The sequence below is a fragment of the Idiotropiscis lumnitzeri genome, chromosome 3 (assembly GCF_059441095.1).
Source record: "Idiotropiscis lumnitzeri isolate Australia: NSW breed Sydney's pygmy pipehorse chromosome 3, RoL_Ilum_1.0, whole genome shotgun sequence".
Taxonomy (NCBI): Eukaryota; Metazoa; Chordata; class Actinopteri; order Syngnathiformes; family Syngnathidae; genus Idiotropiscis; species Idiotropiscis lumnitzeri.
Genome location: NC_142393.1, coordinates 13,818,331 through 13,844,329, shown reverse-complemented (window position 1 = coordinate 13,844,329; position 25,999 = coordinate 13,818,331). Strand labels below are relative to the sequence as shown.

The 25,999-nt window shown below is 39.7% G+C and overlaps 1 protein-coding gene across 2 annotated transcripts in view; it reads left to right on the top strand.

The window, feature by feature from the left end:
• The window catches only part of tafa5l (TAFA chemokine like family member 5, like), a 42,111-nt gene extending 18,813 nt beyond the window's left edge, over nt 1-23,298 (top strand). Inside the window, exons 2-5 of one of the 2 annotated variants that reach the window (XM_088291965.1) lie at nt 2,470-2,619; nt 9,799-9,926; nt 18,740-18,798; nt 20,393-23,298. In XM_088291965.1, coding sequence (XP_088148091.1) covers nt 2,470-2,619; nt 9,799-9,926; nt 18,740-18,763 — 302 coding nt within the window. In that variant the 3' untranslated portion in view covers nt 18,764-18,798; nt 20,393-23,298. The remainder of the gene's footprint in view (nt 1-2,469; nt 2,620-9,798; nt 9,927-18,739; nt 18,799-20,392) is intronic. The other variant, XM_088291964.1, reaches the window with a different exon arrangement.
• The last annotated feature ends 2,701 nt before the right edge of the window (nt 23,299-25,999 follow it).

Genomic DNA, 25,999 nt, shown 5'->3' with positions numbered 1-25,999 from the left:
CTTGTTTTTGGTCTCAAGAAGAACAAGATATCAGCTGCTATTGCTCAATTCCTTCTGAAATGGAGACGATAATCGGATAAGTTAAGAAATGTTCCAGGATTGATGCCCCCCCCCCCCAGAAAAAAATAACATATTTTCAAACCCAAACTACAGGTTTTCTTTTCCTTTTTTTTTTACTGTGTATATAAGTATGTAAATTAGTATAAACAGCTCCTGCTGTTTGGAATAATCACTCTCTGCATGATCAAGTAATTCGATTATCAAAGCATGAGTCACCAATAGAAAAAGAGAGGAACGTCACAAAATGTAAGTTGGTAATGCTGGCAGCCTAGTGGTCACCGCTCTGTGCTCCCAAACAGAAACGGGTGGGTTGGCTTGACTCCGCAAGTGTGTGTCGTCTCCCAACTGTGCGCTGACGCATCTCATCTCCTAAATGTCACTTACTGTGATTACTCCGTGGTCATTCATACAACACAACAACCATTAACGACTCTAATTGTTTTCTTAAATGCACAGGCAAGGCTACATAAAAGACAATTAAACACCTTCCCTCTGGTTTTCAATTCATTTCATTGACAGAATAACAGTCATAATGTTTAATGCTCACTGGAGCTGTCAGCTTTAAAAGGCCGGACCTAGGGGAGAAAAATTGATCATTGATGTGAGTCTTTTGGCATGGTCGTTGGACAAAATGTTCTCTGGCAGACACGTCCGAGCCCGAAGCTGTGCACGTTATTGACGCGCCGTGAAGCGAATATCTGATGTGACGCTGTTGTTAGTCTGGTCAGTGTGCAATGTAATTGGGATCATAAGAAAGTTTGGAGGGTTCTGACACACCCCCTACTAAACTTTTTATGTTGCCACACACCAGAGCTAGATTTTTTTATTAGCCATTTCCTCCTGGTATTTTGGAATTAAAGGTTTGCGAGATCATTTTTAGATCGGATTTGCTGGGATTCCCCCAATATTTCCCCATGTGATGATTCGGAATTGGTGACTTGTATAGTCGGACTTCATAACTGACTTGTCGACTGCATTTGATGGATGCTAAGGATCTCATGATTGAGTAATATCAGCAGTTAACAATGTTCATCATCAACATTTCCTCAGTCAACACAAGGCCTGTTTTCAGAATTTTAATGATCACACTCTAAATTTGATTTTTAAAATAAAAAAAAGTGTAGCTTGGCTAGACTTCCAGTGGTTTGCTCTTTTGTATGTGTGTGTGTGTGTGTGATCATTTGTATTCTACACCCAATGTTGTCGTATTTGCTAACACTATATTATTTTATAGTATAGTCAAGAACGTATTGGTTTTGAAAGACAAAACATACACTAATGAAATAGAATTAATGTGGATATGTAACAATATATTTTGAAATAAATTATGCAGATTGGTCTTGTTCAGTTTGTTGCAATTTCCCAGGAAATCAGTTTCCTGCTATATTTAACCTGCCTGTTTAAATGTTTGATGCCTTACTGATTTTTTTTTTAAATGTCTTTATTCATTCGTTTAAACAAATGGATGTGTATGCATGTCACTTTTTATCCGGAATAATAAAAATCTGTAGAAATAGAGCTGTATAACATGAAAATATGGCATTAATCAACAGGCACCAATAAACTGCTCAACACAGTTTTACTACATTTTCAAACAGAGATGCAAGTGAACATTTTGAGATTTTTTTGGGGGGGCAGATTCTGAATCTGAATTAATGATTAGGTTCACCAATACATGAATTTTATTTTTGAAACAACTACATTGCACTAGCTTTTAGAGTTCACATTTATAAAAATAAATAAATAAATCTCAAAACAGCTTTTATTTATTTATTTTTATTTATTTATTTTTTTAAATCAGCTTAAGAAATATGTTTCGGAACAACACATACAGCCGTCGCTGACTAAAATGTGCTGTTTAAAAGAAAATGTTGAAGAAAATATCTTGACAAGCATTATGTCTTCTCCCCGGTTTGCATGTTAAAGGATTAGTCTGCTTTGAGTTAAAATCTGCGAATGTGTAACTATTTTTTGCTGAGCGTATTACAGGCAATTTCAATGTATTCTTATTCTAAGCAAATCAAATGAGCAATGCAACCTTTAAACCAAATCAACCCACAATGTCTCGCGCTTCAGTAAGATAACAGCCCTCAGGTCTCTAAAAGCCTATCTGCAAGACCATCAAAACGTTGTTAGAGGTTTTTCATGACAGATCTTTCATTTACTTCAATTTCAGACGCTTAAGAAGACATTTTGATAAGAACAGATTTGAGTCAAACTGTACTTAAAATGATGAGGCATTCAAGCTATATGTTTTTGGGCAGTCTGGTCACGATAAAATCACTTGTTCCTATTTGAAGCTTGAGACGAGCCGCTCACGCTGCCTTCCAACAGCACTTGCTCCTCTGCAATGTGTCCATTACTGGCTCATTATGCTAATGCACTTTACTGCTCACCGTTGTTTGGCAGGCCAGTTGGCGGTGGGAACCTGCGAGATAGTCATGCTCAACAGGGACAGCAGCGTTCCCAGACGAACCATCGCCAGGCAGACAGCTCGCTGCGCCTGCAGGAGAGGTCAGATCGCCGGCACCACACGGGCGAGGCCGGCATGTGTTGACGGTATGTGGACGATCACTTTTAGTCTGTTTTCTCAATGGATGTGGCATATTGAGCTAAACATTATGTAGTTAATGTTATAAATAAATAAGAAATTGTGCCACAATGGAAGCATTTTTTCTATTAATGATAAATGTCATGATATTCATCTTGATCTTATCGAGTTAAGATTGAATCAACAGCATCCGTCTGTGCTATTTTAATTTTTTTTTTTGTAAATTCAAATGTAGTTAATCCCCAATGAAGTCTTTGATTATTATTCCAATTCCTTTTCTTTATCTTATTGTCTGTTTCCACTTCCATGGAAGTATCAGCGACGATACATACATGTGGTTTCTCTATCTCAGGAATGGGTAACTGACGACCAAACTCGAAGTGGGCCCTTGATTAATTTTCCCCTCGTGCCACTCCCAAAAAATTGTGGGGCCATTTGAAACATTTTTTATTTTATTTTATTTATGTAGATTTATTTATTCATTTGTTCATATACTTATATATTTACTTATTTGTACAAAAGAAATCCCCAAAAAAGGCTGATAAACATTCAATATACATTGTCCACAAAAAAATGAGGGCAAATGGCTAAAAAATTCTGGGATATAAATGGAAAAAATTCTAAATATGGAAAAGAAAATTGTTTTTTTTTTAATCTGCTAATCTGTGGATGCAAACTATGTATACGGATGGCTCGACTTTGATTTTATTACCAATGACTACAAATCTTGCGTTTACAGTTGGGCTTAAACTAGTCTTATTAATTTTTTTGGTGGATTTGTTCAGTAGTTTTGTGCCGTCCTTTATTCATTTTTATTCAAGCGAGCCCTTTGCACTGGAAGTTTTTGTTTTGGTCGGGTAAGTGAGAATAATGGAACTTTTATACATGCATTGAATAATGTATTGTTGATGTGTTTTTATATATCCTATTCAGTATTATTTTCCATTGCACTAACTATTCTCTTATTCATCTAATTTATATATCTATCTGAATTATTGTTGTATTGCACTGGAGAGGGGAGCTCTCTAATCTCGTTGCACACTTGAGTACAATGACAATAAAGGGATTTATGATTCTGATGTATCATCAAAAATGATTACGAGTATGTATTTTGTCCATATTAGGAAAGTCTTTGGTCCGATGTTAAAATTGTGGCCCCCTCCTATAGTTAATGTTCTTGGTGTTCTAAAACTATGTTTGCAGTTATACGTTATTTAGAATATTTGAAACAACAGAGTGCCAGATGTTTAGTGTTTTTGTGTGTGGTGGTAAGAAAAAGAACTTATGACTCTGGACTTTAGGTAAACTGTTGTACAAAGTCCTATTCGTTCACTTTCATTGTTTTCAGTGTGCTATTAAATCACCCTCATCTTCAGCTGTTTAATAACACCAGCTAAATTAGGATCAGTCGTGCCATAGAAGGTGAGTTCGATACGGTTTAATGCACAATGGCCTGTCTGGGTTAACATACGATATCTGGTGGAAAGTGATAGACGGCCTTTAATGGCGGTTGACACAGTCCTACTGATTGGATCTCCCAATATCACAATGACATGCTCCACAAGCCCCATTAGTTCCAATGACTCACAGCGTCTAATAGCCTCCAGACCGCATGCGGTCCCATGGCTCGCGTCTCGTCCCCAACGTTGTTTTTAACCACCTCCGACGCTCAACAGACACCCCCTCCCAGCCTCCCTCTAAACACTCAACAGATACTAATTAACTCAGAGAGAACTATGATTAAAGCAGAAGGAAATTGATTTTCACTGGTTTCCCGCTGCACTGCACGCTGTACTCCATTAGCAGCCAGTGCATTAAAGACTGAATCTGTTGCCCGCAGCCTCATTGGAATGCTGACTGCGGGCAGCTGACGGGCTCCAACGTCGCAAAGCTTTTAAGTGGAATTCTGCATATTGCGTGAGGAAGCAGTCAGGCGAATTCCTTCCAATATGCTCTTACATGGCCTCGAATGTGGAGTGCCATAGATGGACGATGGGCATTCCATCGCAGGGATGGAACGGTATGTCCGTCCAGGATCGTGGGGACAAAGGATGAGAATTTTATTTATTTTTTTTTTTTAAAAAGGAAAGACTAAGCAAGGACGGAAGTGGGTTTCTGTTCATCCATGTGATCGGCCCTAAACAGTTCAAGTACCCACGTATGAAACATGCCCAGCCTGTGTTTGTGTGTAATACTGTAATGTGTAATAATGTGGGACCTCAAGGTGTGGTAAGCTACACAGACCGCTCCAAAAACCTGCCAGGACTAAGCAAAAAAGTTTGGATATTGGTGAGCGCATGGACTTGTTTACAGGTGTTGAACCTTCAACCAATATTGCATTTAGTATTTGCCAAAGTAAAAGCACAACCGCCGGTCAACTGATTGATAAGTGATGTTCAAACTTCTTTTTGTCCGTCCAAGGTTCCCCTCCTCTTTTCTGCTCATAGGAATGCGAGCAAAAACGAGCGAGACACACGGCGCTAATAGATATTTTGTCTCTGATCTGAAGCAAACATATGGTCCAATTAGAATAAATTATTCATCGCAATTGCAATATCAAAGTTGTTTCCCGAAAATCTGCACATCGCCCCACAATGTGGACAACTCTCCCCCAAAATTATCTCTCACTCTTGGTAAATTGAATCATTACATGGTAGACCTGAATAACATTGACTCCTGGTGACCTTTAGCATTACTCTGTGGGGTGGTTCCATGCCCAATCAACCTCCAAAAATTAGAACATTTTAACCAAACAGATTTTGATTTGAATGAAATTTGAAGTACTTGTTGATAGTGATGGCACGACACTTGAAGCAGCGGTTTTGGGCACTAGGGCCCACAAAATTTAACCCAGTTTTAACAGATTTTTGCAAAAGGGGCCAGGTTGCCTTTCTCGGAACGCTCCTATCTGCGGAACTACTAGGTCAATCTTCACAAAACAGGAATTATTGGAATTCTGCGATCGTTTAGAAGAGGCTGCTCCTATTGACCTAAAATTTGATATTTAGTCTTGTGCCATCACTATCCAAAAGTACACTGAGTTTCTTTCAAATCCAAATCTTCTTGGTGGGACCCACTGAGTGATTTGGAATGGAACGAGCATGCCGTCACAAGAGGAGGAAGTCATAAAATGGCCAGCTAAACCTCATGGATTTGAGACTAACTTTGTCTGCAATATTGAAATGAACGTAAAATCCATGGCTTACTTCCTCAAGTGTAGCTTTTGGGACATTTTCCCATTTACAACAGCGTGCAGCTGCTGGCTTAATGAAACTGAGAACTGGGCTAATACTTTTAATCCCCCCTCCAATCATGTTTGCATTCTCACTTAGTCACTCATGCATAAGCCCGGTGAAATCCAACAAGGTTTCTCTTCGTTCAGTGAAAGATACAACAATATTTTTTGCCGCTGAAAAGTTTTCTGTGTTAGGACATTGACACATTGGAAGCAATGGTTCCAAGTTGTTATGTAGAAAAACTGAAAGTGGTTGGAGGGGAAAGATCCTTAGAAACTTTCCAAATCAGATGGTCAAATGATGCCAGTTTGTTCCCCAAAGTGAACTATCACAACATCGTTAATTACGTGATTGTAAAGAAGAGCGTTTACACTTGGGAGGACTTTGATGCTGTCAAGAGCCTGGGCTATTTTAATTACTTTGTGTCTGGATGGGTGAAGGATGTTGGCGGCATTCAACACAACAAACTTTTTTTTTTTGTGACAGCAAAGGGATGTTGCGTTTGGTTGATATTGGCACGTTAATGGTGTGAAACGTCGTTAAATCATTTTTGTCCGAATAAACTCCTCTTGCTGTACATCGAAAAAGCCCATCGGGCTAGCTTAGCTTGCTAACAGCTAACAAAAAGACGTGCTTGTTTGCAACACATCACTCAGCAGTGTTTGTACCATTTATTTAACATCAGAAGTTTTACATTGGTTTTATTCAATCAAGTTTTGAGTATGTCAAAACATGCTTAAGTAAATTTGTATTCCGACACAATGAACAAATGTTGAAAAACAATGCAAACTAAAACTTGGGAAAGCAAACTGATCAGGATCACATCTGATTTGATTTTAGAATCAAAGGTTTACACTCATGACCCACAGCACATGGAAAACTAAAAAGTACCTGATTTTAAAACCATCCTGCTCGTCTTTTTTCACTCAACTGTTTCGTTTTACCCCCCCCCTAGTTTACAATCACTGCCGTGAGCGATTAGAGCTACCGTTAAGAGAACAGGTGTTCACCATTGTTGCCAACACAAAACGGATTTTGTGACTACCGTATTTTTGCCCTCCGTTATCAAACTCACTCAACCAACTGCCCTCAAAGATGGAAGCCTCCGCACAAACGTGATGTCAAATGGTAAGGGTCTATTAATTGGGCATTTTCCCAATTTAATGGTCAATCTGTTTGAATCGCTGTCTCTTTTATTGCATTTTTGGGCCACATTCAACTTTCTTTGCCTTTGTTTTGACCTTCTTTTTCTGATGATGTCTGCACGCTACATCTCCAAGCTCGAACTATAATCTTCTCCTCAAGCTGTCTATTTTTTCTCTGCTGGCCTCCCTGCTATACTGCCACTTTGTTATCGCATGTGGCTTGATAGTCACCATGATAAGAGTCGGCTGTGAGAGTGTGTTTATTCTGGCTCCGAGCTTTTATGCACACTTTTCAATGAGGTCACACATTTTGCAGATAGTCATTTTTATTTTGCTGTTAGTGCAGCCTCAACATTTCCCTGTTGTTTTGGTAAATAATGTTTTCTATTGTGCTAATTCCATGAGTGCTTGAAGCACAACTACTGCGCTGTTTCTAGACTTTCACATGCTCACGCAAACATTTCTTTAGCGCCAAGTGTTTGTTTGTTTTTTTATGGTGTGTGAGTTTAATTGATGCCAGACATAAAAAGGAGAAGGCTAACAAATAAAGTTTTCATGGCACTATGGCCCAAAGATAGATATAATTTGGACCAGGTTTTTCACGAGACAAATTATTTTGTTTTAAGATTTAGTTTTGTCCCGCCAAGTACAATTCTCAAGTAACTAGTAAGGGACTTTGGTAAATACAAATGAACATTATAAACATGCATTAAATTGACATAAGGAGGATGTTTGAGAGTGAATGAAGGGGAGAGACACTGGTGGACTTTTTAACTTTTATCAGGTAAGCACAAGTTTTTGTCTTTATTATTGTAGCTCGGTTTAAAATATCGATATATCAATTTGAATCGATTTTCCTTTTCATAGCCCGATATCGATTCATAATTCAATATTTTTAATAATGTCCTTTTCCCCATAAATTTGCATGACTTCACATGAGCTCTGGTCACTACGTGAAAGTAGCGAATCAACACAAAATGGCGGAAGCATTGACGTCAGCGCCAACAATCATGAAGGCAGATATATGAATTGTTTTGATCTGGTCATGTTAAATTAAAACATACACAAGTAATGTAGCTGTTCTGGCTTAAATTCTTAATGTAGATCTAAATATTTTTACTACTGCACTTTGTCATAACAAGCAGTTTGTACAATTAATAAATATTGAAATAATGAAAAATAAATAAAAGCACTGTCTCTGAAAAAAAGATTGACATTTTGTTTTAAAATTTATTTCCAACGTCAAAACATAATGTCACTGTTCTGGTTCTATAGTGGTCTTCCTACTAGAACACTAAGTGACTACCGTAGTTGAGCCGCTTCGGAGTTTCCCAGCTTGAATCAAGTCATGTCCCCGCATTGTAGAAGCAACAAGGTCACAGCACAGTATGGCCGCCTGAAGACATTTATTTAATCTGACCTTCGCCATTCTGGGATGGAGTCAGGCGCACTCTCTGGTTAGTCAGCACTCCCGCCGCTTTGCCAACTCAGCCCTTTTTTATTTTCTCGGCTCTGACAATTGAGTTTTGCTGGTCCAGTCATGTACTCCGAACTACATGTGCAACTGACTGATACATTTGCCCTCCGACGGACGCGTGTTGAAATGAAAATTCACAGAGGCGTTTTTGGAGGAAGGTCACTAGAGCCTTTCTGTGGGTGCCCCAAACCATGTTTAGTGTGAGATTCCAGATACAAGGTGCAAATGGCTCTTCCATCTTCTCGGCCTTAATGAGATAAAATGTCTCTTGATGTTTTTATTACTCTGCTGATGAGATGCACCGTATTCAGTGACATAAGATACACCCCACTTGCACTTAGACCCTCCGCTCCTCCAGACGTTTGACAAATCTTCATCCCTTTCTTTCAATTTGCCAACCATGTTACCTTGTTCCACAAAAGCTTGCCCATGGGAGGGAATGGGGAGGCAGGAGCGTTGGACCCGGCCGGGTCCATTGAGAGCTGATAACCTTTGCCTGTTTTTTTTTAGCACACTGTGTAAAGAACAATCAGCTCTTATCGTTGTGCACCACAGGCGGATGCTAATTCAATGTCACGCAGACAGAGCTCGGAGGGGCGAGGAGAGCGTCGCTCGCGAGATGACGGTGCCCTCGCGTCGTCTGCGGCAGACTGATAGCTTGAATGTGCCGGCTTTCCTTTTGCTTTTTCTAATCTGCTCCTCTTCCAATGATGAGCACTGGAAATGTTTGTGAGAGTTATTTTCAGGTTCAGCACTTGTCACGTTCAAACAAACAAACAAGGGAAATTAGTCATAATATTAATTAAGTTCTGCTGCATACTATGTATTTGAACATTGCATGAAACTTTTCCCTGTCGCTGTTTAGTATCAAGCTGTCTCGATTCCCGGTAAAAAAACAGAAAACTTTAAAAGGAAGCTATTGAAACAAATGTCCACATCAAATGAGAATTGTAAAAATGTTGTGTTTTTACTCTAATTTAATTTATGCAAGCAGTCTAATTAGAAAAAGTGGTAAAAATATTTGAATGAGAAATTACATTTCTATTTAAATATATTAATTTATTTGGTTAATTTGAGTATAGTATCAGAGAATGGAACCTCAAATGCTCCTGCATTTCAAATTCCCAAATATCCTTAACACACTGTATATACAATGAGAATACGCAGAATTATATGTGGCAACTGTGCGTGAATGAATACATGACTCACACTCTACTTAATCATAAATCTTCACAAAATCAAGATATAAAATTAATTGATGATATGATTTGGAAGTGTCTCCCTCTGCTAGGTAGTAACTAACCCGTGTCCCCCCCCCCCAACCCTTAGGGAGAATCGTGCGTAGTCGTCAGTGGTGTGAGATGACTCCCTGTGTGGAAGGCGAAGTTTGCAGCCTCCTTTACAACCGCTCGGGATGGACCTGCACTAGAAGCAGCGGACGCATCAAGACCGTCACGGTAATTTATGCCACCCTTTACGATTGTCGTATAAACTGGATGCAAATGAGCTCAAGTGTTTAATATTTGTTTTTCGATGCAAGGGAGTGGATGGTTCAAATGAGTGTTTAAAATGGGAAAAAAAAAATTGGTTTCATTTTGAGGACATTTGATGACATTTTACTTTAACGTCACACATTGTTACGGGTAGCATCCCCAATGCCATCACTTGCATCCAAACCCTTCCATGTCACCTGACCAGCAGAGCCTCAACCTTCTTCTCTTCCGTCGCCGTTTGAATGTGTGAAGTGTCCGTTATGTTACGTGAGGTTAGCTGCTCGGAAGGGAAACCCACCAGCAGCCATACTTTACATTTCAACAGGTAAGTTGATGAAAGTGAAGTAGTGGTAATTCAGACAGTGGATGTGGTAAAACAAGCCTAATTTGTTAATGAGCCTACCATTGAGCGGTTCTTTTGGTGACTGATGCTGTTTTACAAGGTGTTAGGCGACGATAGATGGTCCGTTTCCTTGTTATCTAACTAAGATAGCTGCAGTCGCTCGAGCTCGACTTTTCTGTTGCGCTGATTAATGGGTGAAATTGATAGCATGCTCTTGAGTGGCTTACAGGCTAGCCATTATGTTTTGGTAGATTACTCAAAGACCGAACAAAAAAATTCCTACAGATTGAATATATCGCTACAGCTTTCACCAAAGGAGTCCCCATATTTCGTATCACAAATAAATGCCGGAACTGTCCTTCAAAATGCTTCCACTTTGGACCATACCGCTGCCGTTCGCTTGGTTTTGAAGACAAGCAACAATATTGAAGACAATTGTTGATCACCTTTAATTTTGTTTCATTGAACTCAGTTTTGGGTACTTTTTGGTTCATACAGATGACTGACAGTGGACTTTTCTTTTCTCTGAAACAAATCTGGATGCATTCAGGTCAGAATTAGGTGGTTAAGGCCATGTTTACCCACAAACAAAGCAGATTTATTTCTTTTTCATTTGTAAAACGTTTCCTCTAAGCCCACAATTGTTTCAAGTGTGTCCTCGAAAAATGGCGAAAAGTCAACAAAAACAAAACGAGAAGCCTGCCTGTATTTGGCCTTTGGTTGTCATCCATGTTGGATTCAAGAACCTAGATGAGATATACTTCCAGCTCCACTTGTTGCTGATGGTGGTAAAAGAGGAGTTGGTGATTTTGCTGTGAAAGCGGTATCATGCTCAGCTGCTTTTAAAACGCGATCGTAACATGATGAGCCACTATTGTTGCTGTTGGCAGTAGGTTAGCTCACGGTTACACAAGAACTAAGATACCACGTCATCATCTCAGGAAAGATACGTACAGTATGTGGCATGAATACAGAAATGCTCGGGCAGCATAACGGCACAAAAGATTAGCATTCGTTATCCAAAATCTGTCAAGTAATTGTTTGTGGTATACTTTTAAGAAGTACTTCACTAGACCATGACCAAAGACAGATGAAAAATCAGTGTGGTTCAAGTCCTCATGAGATTTGTCGTGACGGAAACTGTCATCATGGTCAGGTACACAACATCAGAATTAAAGCTGTGGCCGGGATTTTGTTGATCTTTGCTCTTGCTCTCTTTTCACTTGCTATCCCTTCTTGTCTCTCGCTCGCTCATCCTCCTCCTCTGTCTGACCGCCTCGGGCATCTGCGGCAGATTTCACGCATGCTTTGCACTTGTGTCCTAATCTATTCTGACAGCATACTTAGGTTCATGTTTGTGTATGTATACTCGATGTGTGTCTGTGCCTGTGTGTGTCTGCGTGTGCTACACGTTCAAACGATATGCATCTTTTCAATTAGCAAGGCTGAGGACAGGTTCAGTTAATCGTGATGCTGGTGATGGTTTTAGGGAAACATGGTTATGAATTATAAGACATGAAAGTAGGCTTATGTAAGCACTAGCTGGTAGCTGAATGTGAAATAAGATCCATCGTGAAGCTTGATTAATTACAGAACCATCCACTTTAGGGACTACTCTCTCTTACTGCCTGATGTCCATTTTTTCATTTCAGTCATGCACATGCACACACACAGACAAATATTTTATGCAAGTTTTGCAGTAAGTTCATGATTGGAGTTTTAGCCAGTTCACAAGTACAGCAATAAAAGGAGCATGTTGAAAGGGAGCAAAATAAGAGGGAAAAATGAATTTTTGAGCAGAGGTGGGCACGTCAGTAAATTTTCCCGTCATTCGCCAGCGGCCGGGCCACTCGCCCGTCATCGTCATTCTGTCATTTTTTTTTAAAAGCCGAACTAAACTTTAATTGCCACTCCATCATCGTTATTTTTACTGTGCTTCCCGCCCAATTTTATTAAAATGGTAGATTGAGTGCACTTATCTATCTAAATCATATGGTGCCTGCCCCTCACATTCACTTATTCACAAGCTTAATCTATTGAACTGCTTGCCAAAAAGTTTTGCTTTTAAGTTTTAAATGGCTTACTTTAACTAGGATCCCACTCCACATTGTGGCCAAGGGTCAAAGCCAATACAAGTCAAATAAAATTCTCCACATCAGCAGTTAAGTTCTCTTTAGAGCATATCATCATATTGACACCCATTCCAGTGTTAACAGCTTGATGAATCTGCCGCCCACATGGGTGTGTCATAACAATGACCCCACCATTAAAGGGCCAGTACATGCAACATAACGCAACAGTCTTTGGTGCAACCCATCCCTACTGTACAGGAACAGCACAACATTTCTATCTATAGCCAATGAAGACCGTGCAAATCAACTCTGGCCTATATTCACCCCCATGAACAAACACAAGCGGGTTTCCATCAGTCCTCAGCGAAACAAGCGACCAAAGTCCATCCGTGACGGATTGACGAAGCCTTCTATCAGTACTGACCGAATGCCCACCTGTGCTTATGAGAATAAAGTTGTCTTTATTCTTTAAAATGTGGCATTATAACAAGCACTGTCTCACGTCCAGTGTAGTGATGGACAAATGAAGCTTCATGAAGCGCTTGTGATCATTTTTCACTCCTCTAGATGGCATTCTTGATCTAAAGATACAGTGGAAATTTAATACAGTTCCTTTGCAGTAGCCTTTACTTTTAATCCGCCTGCGCTGTTTACGAATATCGAGACCTGAGTCTTCAATCTCTGATAACCTTCTGAATGATCCAATTTAGCTCAGACTAAATCTCAATGATTTCATTCAACCTTTTTGCAGTTGCATTATGGTGCTCTTGTGATGTTTTTTCTTCATCATCCATTTAAATGTGATGTTCCTCCTGCGTCTCTTGCAAAAAGAAAAACTCTAGCCGTGGATGAGCTTGATTGTAGTAAAATTACTCCCATTAGCCCGCGACTAGCTCAGTTCATTAAATACAATGCATTTGACAGTAGAGGAGTAACGCGTCTCGTTTCTTGAACCAGATCTCCTTGTACTGACAGCTACATGCAGTAAAAATGTGCCTGGAGAAAAATGGATGCATTTTAAATGGTCTCATTTCCATTCAGATGGAAAGGAATATCAGTACTAAAAGCCATTTGAGCAATGTTTACGTCGTTAAAAATCAATGAAAAAGTAGTAGATTTCTGGTATTAAATATGAATGTCATACAATACGTGCTGTGTCCTCCAACTTTCTGTCCCTGCTGCCTTTCACTCTCATTTGCAGAAGAATTCATTTGATTTTGTGCAGCAGCAAGTAATCCTAACAACGGTGCACTTATAATGCAATAGACATCAGTCGTGGAGAAGTCAAACAAGCTCTGCTTTTACTTTTCCAAAGGTTGTTTTTGAATCAGTTCATTAATGCTGCTTTTGAATTTGACAGAGGATCAAGCTTTTGTGTTTGCCGACTTGGGATTTTGTGTGCATTCTGTCGGTCGCTCTTTTTCCTACACCAGACTAATTCTACATGAAGCTATTATTTTTGCCAGCCAACTTGGCAGCAATACTTAATTGTTTCTGGACATGCGTGGCTGCTATCAGTGATGTGGTGACAGTTAGCATTCATGTGTGTTGCATTTGATACTGATGGTCATTAGGAAATGCAGTGGACACATTTATAAAAGAAAGAAAATGCATCAAAGGTCATTGGCAAACTTTGAGCACACGCCACCTTACTAAGTGAATTTACATGAATTGATTTGCTGAGTTATTTATAAAAAAATTTTTTTATGACACGTGTGTTACATTAGGTAGCTCTGAAGACATTTAGTTAACATGCCTGCCTCGTAGTTATGAAGTTCTGAGTTCAAACCTTGGCTCCACCCTTCCTGTGTGGAAATGTGGATCATTTCAACTTATGAGCACACCACCTTGAAATCACACATCATCATCATGCGTTCAGTTAGCCCAGGGGTCTTCAATCCTGTTCCTCGAGGGCCGGTGTCCTGCCTGTTTTCCATCTGTCCCTGCTGCAGCACACCTGCTTCAAATGATCGGAATCGTTGTCTAGCTTCTGCAGAACTTGCTGAGTATCTGATCATTTGAATCAGGTGCGGACACCAGCCCTCAAGGAACAGGGGTGCTTTAGGTCGGGATGCTTGTAGTCCACCCGCTCCCCTTTTGCGACCTCACTGTGGCCAAATAGCTATTTTGAAGTATTATTACTAATATTCCTCTGTTATTATTTCTGCTTAGCATGTCTCAATCCAACAATGACTTCAATTTTAAAATGTTCAATCAGTTCGCTTAAAATTTAGAAACGGTGAAATAATCCCCAAATTAGGACAAGTAAAGTTAAAGTGGGATGCTTTGACGATAATAAAAGAGGTGAATGTATATCACAAAGTGAGCCGTGTAAAGCAACTTGCACATTCCGTCGTTGACATGTTTGAGTCCACACGATTTCAACATGGTTTACTTATATTTGTACCGGTGTGATGTTAAAAATTACTTTAAACATTGCAACCGTTTTCAGTTATACAGATTTGTGAAATTACATTTTTTATCTTGATATTGGGTGTTAGTACTGTACACCCACATGGTTTTATGCCAACTGATAAATGATTTTCAAGTTGCTATAGATCCACTCTTGAGTTTCTTAACCTGTGGGAAGTGGTGACATGATCATCCGTCTTGGGGAGATCGCATGTGGAGTGTCGCCGGAAATATCTTCAAATAAGCTTGATTGATACAAATTGTATGTAAGAGAAACTGTGACAAAAGGGCATCTCTGCATGCATCTTTGCATTTTTTTCATTTTGGAGAACATGTCTGAAGTTTGATATTTATTTTCACCTTTTTCTTTGTATATGGACAGTATGTATTCTTATTGTCGTGTTGTTTCCTTGCCCTGCTCTGTTCTGGAGGTCTTTTCCCTCAGTTAGTGCGTCAGAGGCTGTATGCACTCCCTTGTGTTGTCACATCGAGCACACTTTATCCTTCTGCCCTTTTTGAAGCTCTGTCATCGGCAGCCTTTGAACTGCCATTTGTGTTTTAGCTCGTCTCCAGAGCTTCATCTGGTGTGAAATTGTCGGAGCCAAAGGCCACGTTTCAACACTGACTCTTTATAGCACTTTGGCAAAGAAAAGCCTTTCACTGGGTGAGACACGCTCAGGCTCTCAGCAACACTGTGCTTTTTTTTTTTTTTAATCCCAAAACTGCTTGTGGCATTGGGGCAGCATAACGGCTGAGTGGGTACCATGTGTGAGTGTGTAAATGTTTGTCTATATGTACCTTGTGATTGCTGGTGATCAGTCCATGGTGTATCTGGCCTCTTGCCCGAAGGTCTGGTGGAATAGGGTGGGATTTTTGTTGTTGTTTTGACAAAAGCGTGTAAGAGTCATATAACAGAAACACCTCTGAGCTGTTTAAATTGTGTGGGGGGGCTTGCTGTGGGTAAATTTTTGCCAATTGTTAAACAACTATCAACAATTGACAAAACAGGACCTGTGACAAGTGCCTCTTTCAGCAATTTTCTTTTTTTATTGTATTATGATTACCATTTTCTTATCTGCTTATTATTACCGAAAAACTTGTGTGATGATAAACAGTATATGCAAATAGCTAACAGAAATAAACACAGGAAACAAGGAATATTCTAAATTCCTCTTTGTCAACGGACTACTGATTCCCTAGTTTAAATCACACCTGGATTTATTGGATTCATAGTCATGCATCCACTTTAGAGTTTTTCTTTTTTTTTTCCCAGGTTAAACACTGTTCCCCTATTTGCTTGTCACATTTTGTGTGTTTAGAACTACTTGAGATTTCTACAACAAAGAGTGTCTTTTTGAAGTGTCAATCTGCTTCAGTGGATTCTTCTCTGACATTAAAAATGCGGAGCTACTCATTAGCAGCGCACTTATTTGTGAAGCACAATGGGGTTTCTAAAAATACTTTGATCCTGAAATATGCCCTGTCGATGAAGGAAAGTAGCTAATTGATTCCCTTTTAATATTTCAGCAACGATCTTGACCGGTGCCAAAGATTCAGCCGGCGCGCCTCATTTGAACCGCGACGCTCGATCATTTATTTACAACACTCGATGTTTACAAGTCATGTTGAAAAGGGGGCACCTCCAGCTCAGAGAGGAGGTCCAAAAATGTTTGTTGCATTACACAGCAAAGTGCTCGTGAGCGAAGCCACCTCATCCTGTGTGTCGGCACGAAAGAAATGTTTCGCCGCGTCCAATATTTCCCACGTTCCGGTGTTGTTAGCAGCTGTGGATGATGAGCATTGGTTGCATGGGCACGTTTTTTGCACTGTCTAATCCTGTGGGGCCACATTCACCTTGTTGCACTTTTAATTAGTGGGAGCAGCGCACCATGCTGCCCTCTTGTGCTGCCTCAGCACTCTGCTCCGACTTCAAGAAGGTCCTCGATCGATAACCTAGATCTGAGGAAAGAGACAAGGCGCTCAATTGTGAGCCCAGATACTGTGAAACCTATAAAGAGGTACACAATCTCTCCAGGTAGAACTGATATCAAACTACAACTGTGACAAAGGTGATACTAATAATGGAATTTGCCCCTCCCCGTTTTGAAATTCTCAAATGTCATAGTCATCAAGTGTAAAAAATGTTTTTTAATTTTTTAAGTGAAGTTTTCAGCCTGGTAAAAATGTATCTTTTGTTTGTGAGATTCTCTGGTCATTTCCATGCTAGTCATTAAAATGCTTTTGGCTTGAAGATCTGCATAAATACTAATTCAATGCTTAGGATTAACATACTTGTAAAGTGAAAAGATTGTCTTCTTAATTTAACATACCACAAAAAGTGTAACAGTGCCATAGCTGAACGATTAAAAAAAAAAATTGCAAGGAAATAAAATGTAGCTTAAAAAAAGGCTAGAGCTCAGCTTTCAAATGAAACTGGATCATGAAAACTACTACCTGGAAATGCATGCTACTTCCTCTAGTTGACTGCACTTCCTAATTGCGAGTTATAACCACTGATGTGAACGAAGGCGCTCACATTCTTATAGTGGGGAAGGGCCAGACTCCAAAGCGCGTCACTCTGCATCATTTTAGCCGCAGCCAAAATATCCAGATAACCGAAACTGTGCAAAACATTTAACTGCAATGTCTCAACGATTAGACATAATTCTCAGCCTTTGTACACCCCGACTACATTCTGCTACATGCTATTCACACATCTAATGAACTGTATCGGTTATTTTGCACTAAGGACTCTAAATATGTATGTGATGGTGTGGAATAAATATGGTGTGTGTGTGCTGCACATCGTTGTTTGTGCATGTTTATGCGCTGTAATTGACCAGCAACCAATCCAAGGGCATACTTTGTCTCTCGCAGAAAGTCCGCTGGGATGGGCTCCATCAAACTCGTGGCTAAACAAAATAGATGAAGGGATGTTTTCCTGAGCAGCTGGAACAGGGGCATGATTACCACCACTACAGCTCGAGTTCATCCACTAGATGCTGACGGAGCTGACTTTAGTGAGATTGATATTGAGATTCAGATTCAGCTGTAAAGTCGACAGTGGCTCGTTGAGAGAAGTCAAACAACATATTTTCTCCTAAATTCACCTTTTGATGGGGCTTCTTCATAACCATGTTCTCTCTTTTCATCTTTGCCCGTCAGAAGGGTTAACAAGGTATTGCGATACATCGTGTTTGTTCCTCTCGTCCAACCCTTTCGGAGCTGCTCTTTAAATGTAATAGAAAGCCCAAGGTTTGCTTTGCAGATTTCATTGTGCCCGTGGTGGCTTTTATCCTTTCGGGCGGCCTCATTTTGTTCCTTGTTTTGATTTAAAGATGCAGTGGAAGTACTTAGCATTTAGATGACATGCCGGAGAGAGGTGTGATGGATCAACGGCTCTTCAGAGGGCTGAATTCCGTCACCGGTGCAGTGAGATGGACGAAGCGAGTGACAGATCACAGGACGACAAGCTGGGTCGGTTGCGGAATACCAAGTCCGCAGACACGAGTGAAACGGAACGCCTGGCACGACCGAGAGGCGAGCGGCGGAATGCCAATGCAGCTCTTCAACGCTTGCCTCGCCTTTTCTCCTCTGATTGGCGAAACACATCATTAGCTTCGTGATTATGATTAGCCGAGTCATTATCTACACAAAAGTGGCTCATTCACCAATATCAAGACGACAAGGAAGCTGCTTTGTCCCGCCAGTCAAGGGGAAAGATAAATGTCGACGTTAAGCCATTGTTTCACGGTGCACCGCCCCCAAAAAGTCAAGCAAAACTAAAAGCGTACTTAGTAACTTTCATCTTCCATTGTTTCACCTTGTATGTAATTAGAAGACATACCATCTGTGATTTTAAATAAACAGATGTTGTGCGCCAAAGGCCAGCATGTTGAGGGAAGGTTTAATACAACATTCCTTTAACACAGATCCACTTTCTTTTGCAGCCTTTGCCTAAGGAGCCATCGTAGGATACAGCCGTGGGAAAATGATGACCTGGAAGTACGTGAGTATTATATTTATTCCTTCGCGATATACAGGAGTATATAATATATGACTTTGGTGTAAAAGCAATATACACCATTTTGATTAGGAATTTAAATATGTCGGTGTATTAATTTAAATGTGGGTTTTTTTTGTAAAAGGTTTCAAATAGTGCAACCATTTTCTGTCATTTGTTTTGTTCATTTTTGCTCATTAACACTGAACCATGTTTTCAACAAACTAAAACATTCTCAGCAACTCATATTGTTTATAAACATTTGTCTACCACTTTAGTATTCAGCAGACTTTCCATTAAGTTTACAAAAGATCATAAATGACAAAACGTACTCTACTGCGCTCTATGTATTAAGTGACTAAATGCTAATATACGGAATATTGTAAGTTTTCCCGATGTGTAGTTGCGTTGTCCGTCTCACATTTGTCCAAGGCGCAACCCACGTAATACAACTGCTCGACTTTGCTGGGAGGTTTACATCCCATTCCTTTTTCAAAAAAATAGAAAACATATTAGACATGTCGCTTAGTTCTTTTCCCAAAGCTGTGTCTGTGAAGTTTTTTTTCTATTCGACAAATCCAGAGGCTTTTGGAATGTGCGAGCTTTCCTCCAAGATTGATTTCCCCTCTTGCGCTGAGAAAACAAAATGAATCATGCACAATTACCAAGGACACTGAGAGAAGGCGAACTGGGGGCACCATAAATATTTATTTGTCAGTACTGGGAATTTGCGTGATACTATATGGATCTGCCAAATCACATTCATTTGTCTGAATGATTTATTGACACAAATTTGTCAACTCTTATACTCAGCCATGTATATATTAGCATATACGGATCCATGGTGCACGGTCGACGATGGATTCGTCATCCGATGATTGGCTAAATAAAGTCATTATCTGACCTCTCTCAGTGGAGGTAATTTGTATTCCACATGGAATTACATAATTAAGAGAATGGACCTTTCTCTTTATTCTGCATAGCTCCTAAAGGGGCAAAAAAAATGTCTTTCTCATCCAAACAAGAATGTTTGTCATTCTAACAGGAAAGTTTCTTGTGCGAATGAAAGAACTTTTTCGTTTTAATGTCCGAAGGCCATTCCTCCTCTGTCCACCGGGAGGCAGTGTTGCTTTCTCCATTCAACTGGAACGAGCTAGCTGATGTTTTTCGTTCAAATATTGGAAATTAAAGAACGGAGTATGAGCCTTTATCAGATGTTTTTTTTTTTTCAATGTTTATTTAACACAAGTCGGGAATCAATATGACCATTATTTGTCTCTCTCAACCTTGTTTTGCCATGGCATAGACAACGTTCTTCTTCTGCTGCCACCTCTTCCTCCTCTATGTCACTGCAGCAGCGGACAAAGAGAAAAAGAATGTCTTTGTGTCAAGGCAAAACAATACATTGGCTCAGTCTGAACATTTAATAGTCTATACTGCCCGCAATGTGATTGCAATGCAAAATTGTAGCTCTCTGAATCATATGAAGTGGAGGAAGAAGATGTCATCATACACTGATGATATCCTTCATGAGTGTCTAGGATGTTCTCGTGTCTCACCATTTGTGGCTTCCATTTTTTAATCGTTTCTTCCTTACCAGGTCCCCTGATCCATGCTGTGAGACGAGCTATGGCCAATCACTACAGAACATCGTCTGTCCAACAAAAAGGTTCACAAACTCGACACCATGCCTTGAGCCTCTCTACTTTTGGCTTTTTCTTTTTCTGGTAGTTTCAGCATCAGCCTTGACTCATCACTACAGCCACATTGATAGACAAAAACATTCATACAACACCTGTGTGTCAGCAGTGAAACATTCTTCAACAAGTATTGGCCATATAGTCTGGAGGTCACTGTCAGCGAGACTTTATGAGACGAACGTTCCAAAATCGACCCCTTCATCTTCTCCCTTTGCCACTGTGAGGCCATCCCAGGTGATTTTACAAACATCCCTATGACCCTGACTCACTGCTAACTTCAGCCGGGCCGGTGATGAGTCCACAGAACTCACTAGGGTGAAGCCTGCAGACCCTTGATGTGAAAGGAGAAAGACATTGTGAGCCTGGACATCAACTGGACTCTTACTAAGTCGGACACATCACATGTGAAAATGACTGACTTCGTGTCTCACCCACCCTGTCAACAAAAGTTTCAACGACTCATCACACGATATATGATTTTTGTTCCTTCCTTAACATTGTAGTTGAGTAGTTTTTGTCAATGAAAGCTCACTTCATCAGAAGCATTTATAGTAGCAGACCCCTGGATCAATGTGAGTGATTAAGGGCGTGTGTGTGTGTGTGTGCGCGTGTGCACATCCAGGTATTTTTGGCCACACCCAGATTGGAATGTTACAGAAGGACAAGGATGAGGGCCCCACTGTAAAGAAAAGGGGAAAATTCCACTACCCGAATAAAAGACTTGAGGGGACAATATTGCAAGAAAAAAAATAAATGTAAAAATGTTTTATTTAGAGAATAAAGTTATGATACGTTGTCAAAATTGCACAGTTTCCCAAGTATTTGTGAGTTTTTCCAGCAAATAAAGAACTATATGTTGAAAAAAAAAAATCAACGAATTGGCATATGGCCAATATGCAGGGCAATGCTGTGTCTGCCTTAAAATGAAGATGTTGTCAAGTTAAATTTGTATAAACTTGAGAAGCAATGAAACAGTGGTTTGACACATCAATACAAGCAGCAGAAGGAACGCTTTTAATGTGCAAATGTTGAAAGTGGGCATTGAACTCTGTTCAGAAGTGTTTCTCAACAAATATGAAATGATTTTGGCTGATGAGGAGTGAAACATCTCTAGAGGCACACAGCAACTGCTGATTTCAGACCTTGGTGCGGAACTTTGACATTCACTTGTTAACATGACAACATCATTTCGAAAGAGAAATGCTTTTCTCTAAAAAAATAATAAAACATTTTCTTTCTTTTTTTTTTAAATGCTACTTTTATTCAAGTTCTTTTCTTTTCAGTGTGGCCCGATTACTCTTTTGTAGACTATACAAAATCTCACACTAAATTGTGTCATTGTGTTGAAGTTGCAAAGGGTTTGCTCATTTTCTTTTTTTAATTTTTCTTTTAATTTTATGCACAGAAATATTTGTACTGTGGTGGCAGAGCAGAAAAATAACTGAAAGTAGTGAGTAAAAATTCTGCCATCCTCAACATTTCCTATGTGATGTATTTGGGAATACTGTTCTAAAAACAAGTCTATTTTGATATGAAATGTTTTGTTCATCTGAAAGTGCTATTAGCTGACCTCAGATGCTTGATATATTTGACATGATATTCTATATATGTAATAGTACAATTAATGTATTTTTTGTTCAATGGATGTCATCACCAGACATAAAGAACACAGAAAATGTGCATTTGACCCCCTTCACTGAGTTATCTTCACTTCAGTTGACTGTTGCTAATGCTACTAGTGAAAGAGGATGGACTCCAGAGAGGGAATCCGTTATTCTTCCACTATGTAGACCGCGCGTCTCACTTGGGCTGAATTTAAACGCAATGAGAGGAGCCGCTTTGCGTTTCCCAGAATCATGTTGGCTGCGTTCACTCCCACAACAGCGCAAACACCCATTTCTACCTTCGCCCATCTACGGGAATACCAAAAGAGAGAAAATTCCACCCTGGCGCTCAGTTGAAGTGCACTTTGTGCTTGACTTAATATCTATCACCCTTGTTTTGGATGTTGTTTTTCAAGTGGGCGAATTTTAGCCAACACGAAAGATGGAAACTGTTATTGCTGTCATCACAGTTGTCGCGTTTGTTTAAAGTAAATCTTATTCCAATATTGTACACAGTCAGTGGAAGTGAAGATAAGTCTAGGCATGAGAAACAGGAGTTATTTTTAAAACGGCAAAACAAATGACATTAAACATAGGTTGAAATCTGCAAAGTAAAAGCGCAGCCTAAAAAAAGCATTTTTTTTCTAGGTCAAAAGCATGTTGAGCTGGTGTCCCTTTTAATGTGACAACACCATTATTTTTACGTATTCTCTTGTTTTTTTTGGGGGGGGGGGCTGTTGTTTATTTGTACTTAAAATCCTGTATATCTGTGTTGTAATGTATGCATTTGAGAATATAAAGAGAGCATCTGCTTGAGGGAAGAGTGACTTTTCTCTGTGTGGGTGTGTGCATGTGTGTGGTCCGTTACATGGAAAATACAGTTTTGCGCTTTATTTCCACTTGGTGTTACTGAGTTTATCGCCACTTTGGTTGCACTCACGTCAATAAATGTTGGTGATTTTTGGGCATGCTGTCACTCACACTGCATCTCACTAAATAAAAGTGCTTGTTTTTGGAGCCATCTCCACTTGAGTAAAATACGTAATAGCAAAAGCAATAGTAATTCTTGGACCAGGCAAATAAGACACACTGAAAGACAGGGTCAACAACAAAACTTTTGATTTATACGTGTTTTTAACATGTGGAGCATGAAAAATTTAATTTTTTTTCTTTTGAATGTTCAAAATAATGATCATGGGGGGGAAAATACCCTATCATCTAACACTCCAAGGTCACATTGTATCAGTTTACATTTCAAAAAAGGAGAAGTATTGTATATAAAACTTAGCGATTCATTTACAACTAGACAATTACAAAAAAATCAAATTTGCATAACGTTGTGACTATCTAGAACAAATTACATTCATGGGATGAATTTCAAAGAAACGCTGGCCCCTTTGCGTGTGTTTGTGTGTGTGTGGGGGGAGGGGGTTAAAAAAGTTTTCACTTAAAATTTTGTCATCTGCCATTGATTGGCAACAGCTCAGGGTGTATGCCGCCTCTAACCCTTTGTTAGCTGGGCTAGGCTGCAGTTTACTAATGAGGACAACCAGTATAGAAAACAGCTGGCTGGATGGATAGTTCTGTTCTATAAATATATAAAGCCACACTGAAAAGAAAAAAATGTTTGAAATCCCAAGAATGAAGTCTCAACACAAAAAGTCTTTTTTTTTCAAATGAGTGATGTGAATGTATTCACATAAGTGTTTTGCGAGTTTATTACACGGAACATTTTTTTTTTCAGTTGTTTCTACCTTCGTTTTAAAATTGTCATCACAATACTTCTTTCTTTTTGTTGTCCTTTGCAGCACAAGGGAATAACCGTTAGCAGGTCTGCATCGCATAGGGGAGACCTGGATTTAACTCTCGCCCGGTACCGCGCTGCGTGGAGTTTGTATGTTCACGTGTCAATACTACTTCTTTTTGACTGTGAAGAGTCCAAATAAATTGAAAACGACTTTTGGCATGTCCTTTATTGTCATGCTATAACTTTGTACATACGATATATAAATAAAAATTAATTATGATATATTTTTTTATCAACATGTGAGTGTAAAATGGTCCTACATTATATTCCGAATTCTGCACTATTGTTATCAAGACAAATTGGAATAATACTTTTCAACAAAAGGCTATTGTCATTTTCAATTTCAGTTCCAATGAAGTTGAACCGGAACGAACATTACAAGAATATACAGTAGCAGCTGATAATACAGTCTGCTACATAATTCATGACAACGGCTGCATATTACATTACAACAGTTGCCGTCAGCCGTTGTGCAGGGGATAATCCACAGTCGGGTGCAGTTATTGCTTCGCTCAAAGCAGACTTTTTCCATACCTACATGCTGCATCATGAATATTCCAGTCAAATGTTGGTGAATGGGGAAGCAGAAAGCTTGTTTTGTTTTAAGCTTCAGTGAATCCTTCGGGCTGGTTGAAACATAAGATGTCACAAACTACCCAAGAAGGTTGCCACCGCTGAACTGCATTGGTAACTTAAATGCAAATAATCAGTTCCATAATAGTTATGCTAATTTAACAGCTGTTCTTTTTTTTTTAACATGAAAACAACTAAGCCTAAATTCGACCTACACTTGATTGTGCTTACTTCATGTAATTTCTTTCTGCTGCTTCTGCTCATGAGGCTCGCGGGGGATGCTGGAGCCTATTCCAGCTATCTTCGGGCAGTAGGCGGGGTACACTCTGAATGGCTTGCCAGCCAATGGCAGGGCACACTAAGACAAACAACCACTCGCACTCACAATCACACCTAGAGACAATTTAGAGCACAGGTGTCAAACTCAAGGCCCGGGGGCTAATTCTGGCCCGCGACCTCATTTTATGTGGCCCGCAAAGGGGAAAATCATGTGCGTCAACTGCCTGTTTCTAGCACATTTAATTCACTTTTAACAACATTGAGATGTGAGATATTGCCATTTATTGGTTACCAATCCTCCTCTTTTAAAATAAATTGAAAAATTGTTCAACAAATAATTACTTACTGGCTTCTGATTTCAAAACTGGCTTTCCATCAATTTGTTGTGTGTATGTGATAACAAAAGGTGATCCTGCATTTATATGGGTTCACAGGGCCCTCAGAGGGAAAAAAATAAATACGATGTGGCCCGTCCACCAAAATGAGTTTGACACCCCTGATTTAGAGTGTTCAAAACGACTATGCATGTTTTTGGAATGTGGGAGGAAACCGGAGTACCCGGAGAAAACCCATCCAGGCACAGGGAGAACATGCAAAGTCCACACAGGAAGGCCGGAGCCGGAATCAAACCCTGCACCTCTGTACTGTGAGGCGGATGTGCTAACCTGTCGTCCACTACATCACAGTTTATTCTTCTCATATTCTTTTCTTACCACTTAACCATTGTTGGCTGAGATGAAAGTACAAATATGTTTACAATTCTAGTGTGAAAAAGTAATAGTCATCAGAAATTCTCAGGTAAAGTGTGTATACCTGTAAAAGCTACTTAAGTACAATATTTGTACTTTAGTTTGCAGTGTTGCAGAAAAAAGGAAGCCAAAGAAGTTGCGGAGCGCGGGAAAATGAATGCTGAATCAAAATTTAGGCTTCAGTCGTTGTGGTCCAACTTCATGTTGTACAATCTCATGAGTGTTCTGCAGTTTTCCTTCAAGGAGTTTTGGAGCCCAAATCGGAGGAAGTGACATTTGTTTACACATCAACTAAACTTGGGTGCAGTCCAAATGTCTCAGTCTGGATGGCCTTCATTGCCAGACTTTGGAACAGAGACTTCTAAATCCCAAACAGATCCCTGCCTGAGCCTAATGAGGCGCTCCGACCGCAACCACCAGCAAATTAGCATTCATACGGATAGAAAAATCTATTTACTGATCCGTTAGCTTATAACATTGTCCTAATGATTTGCG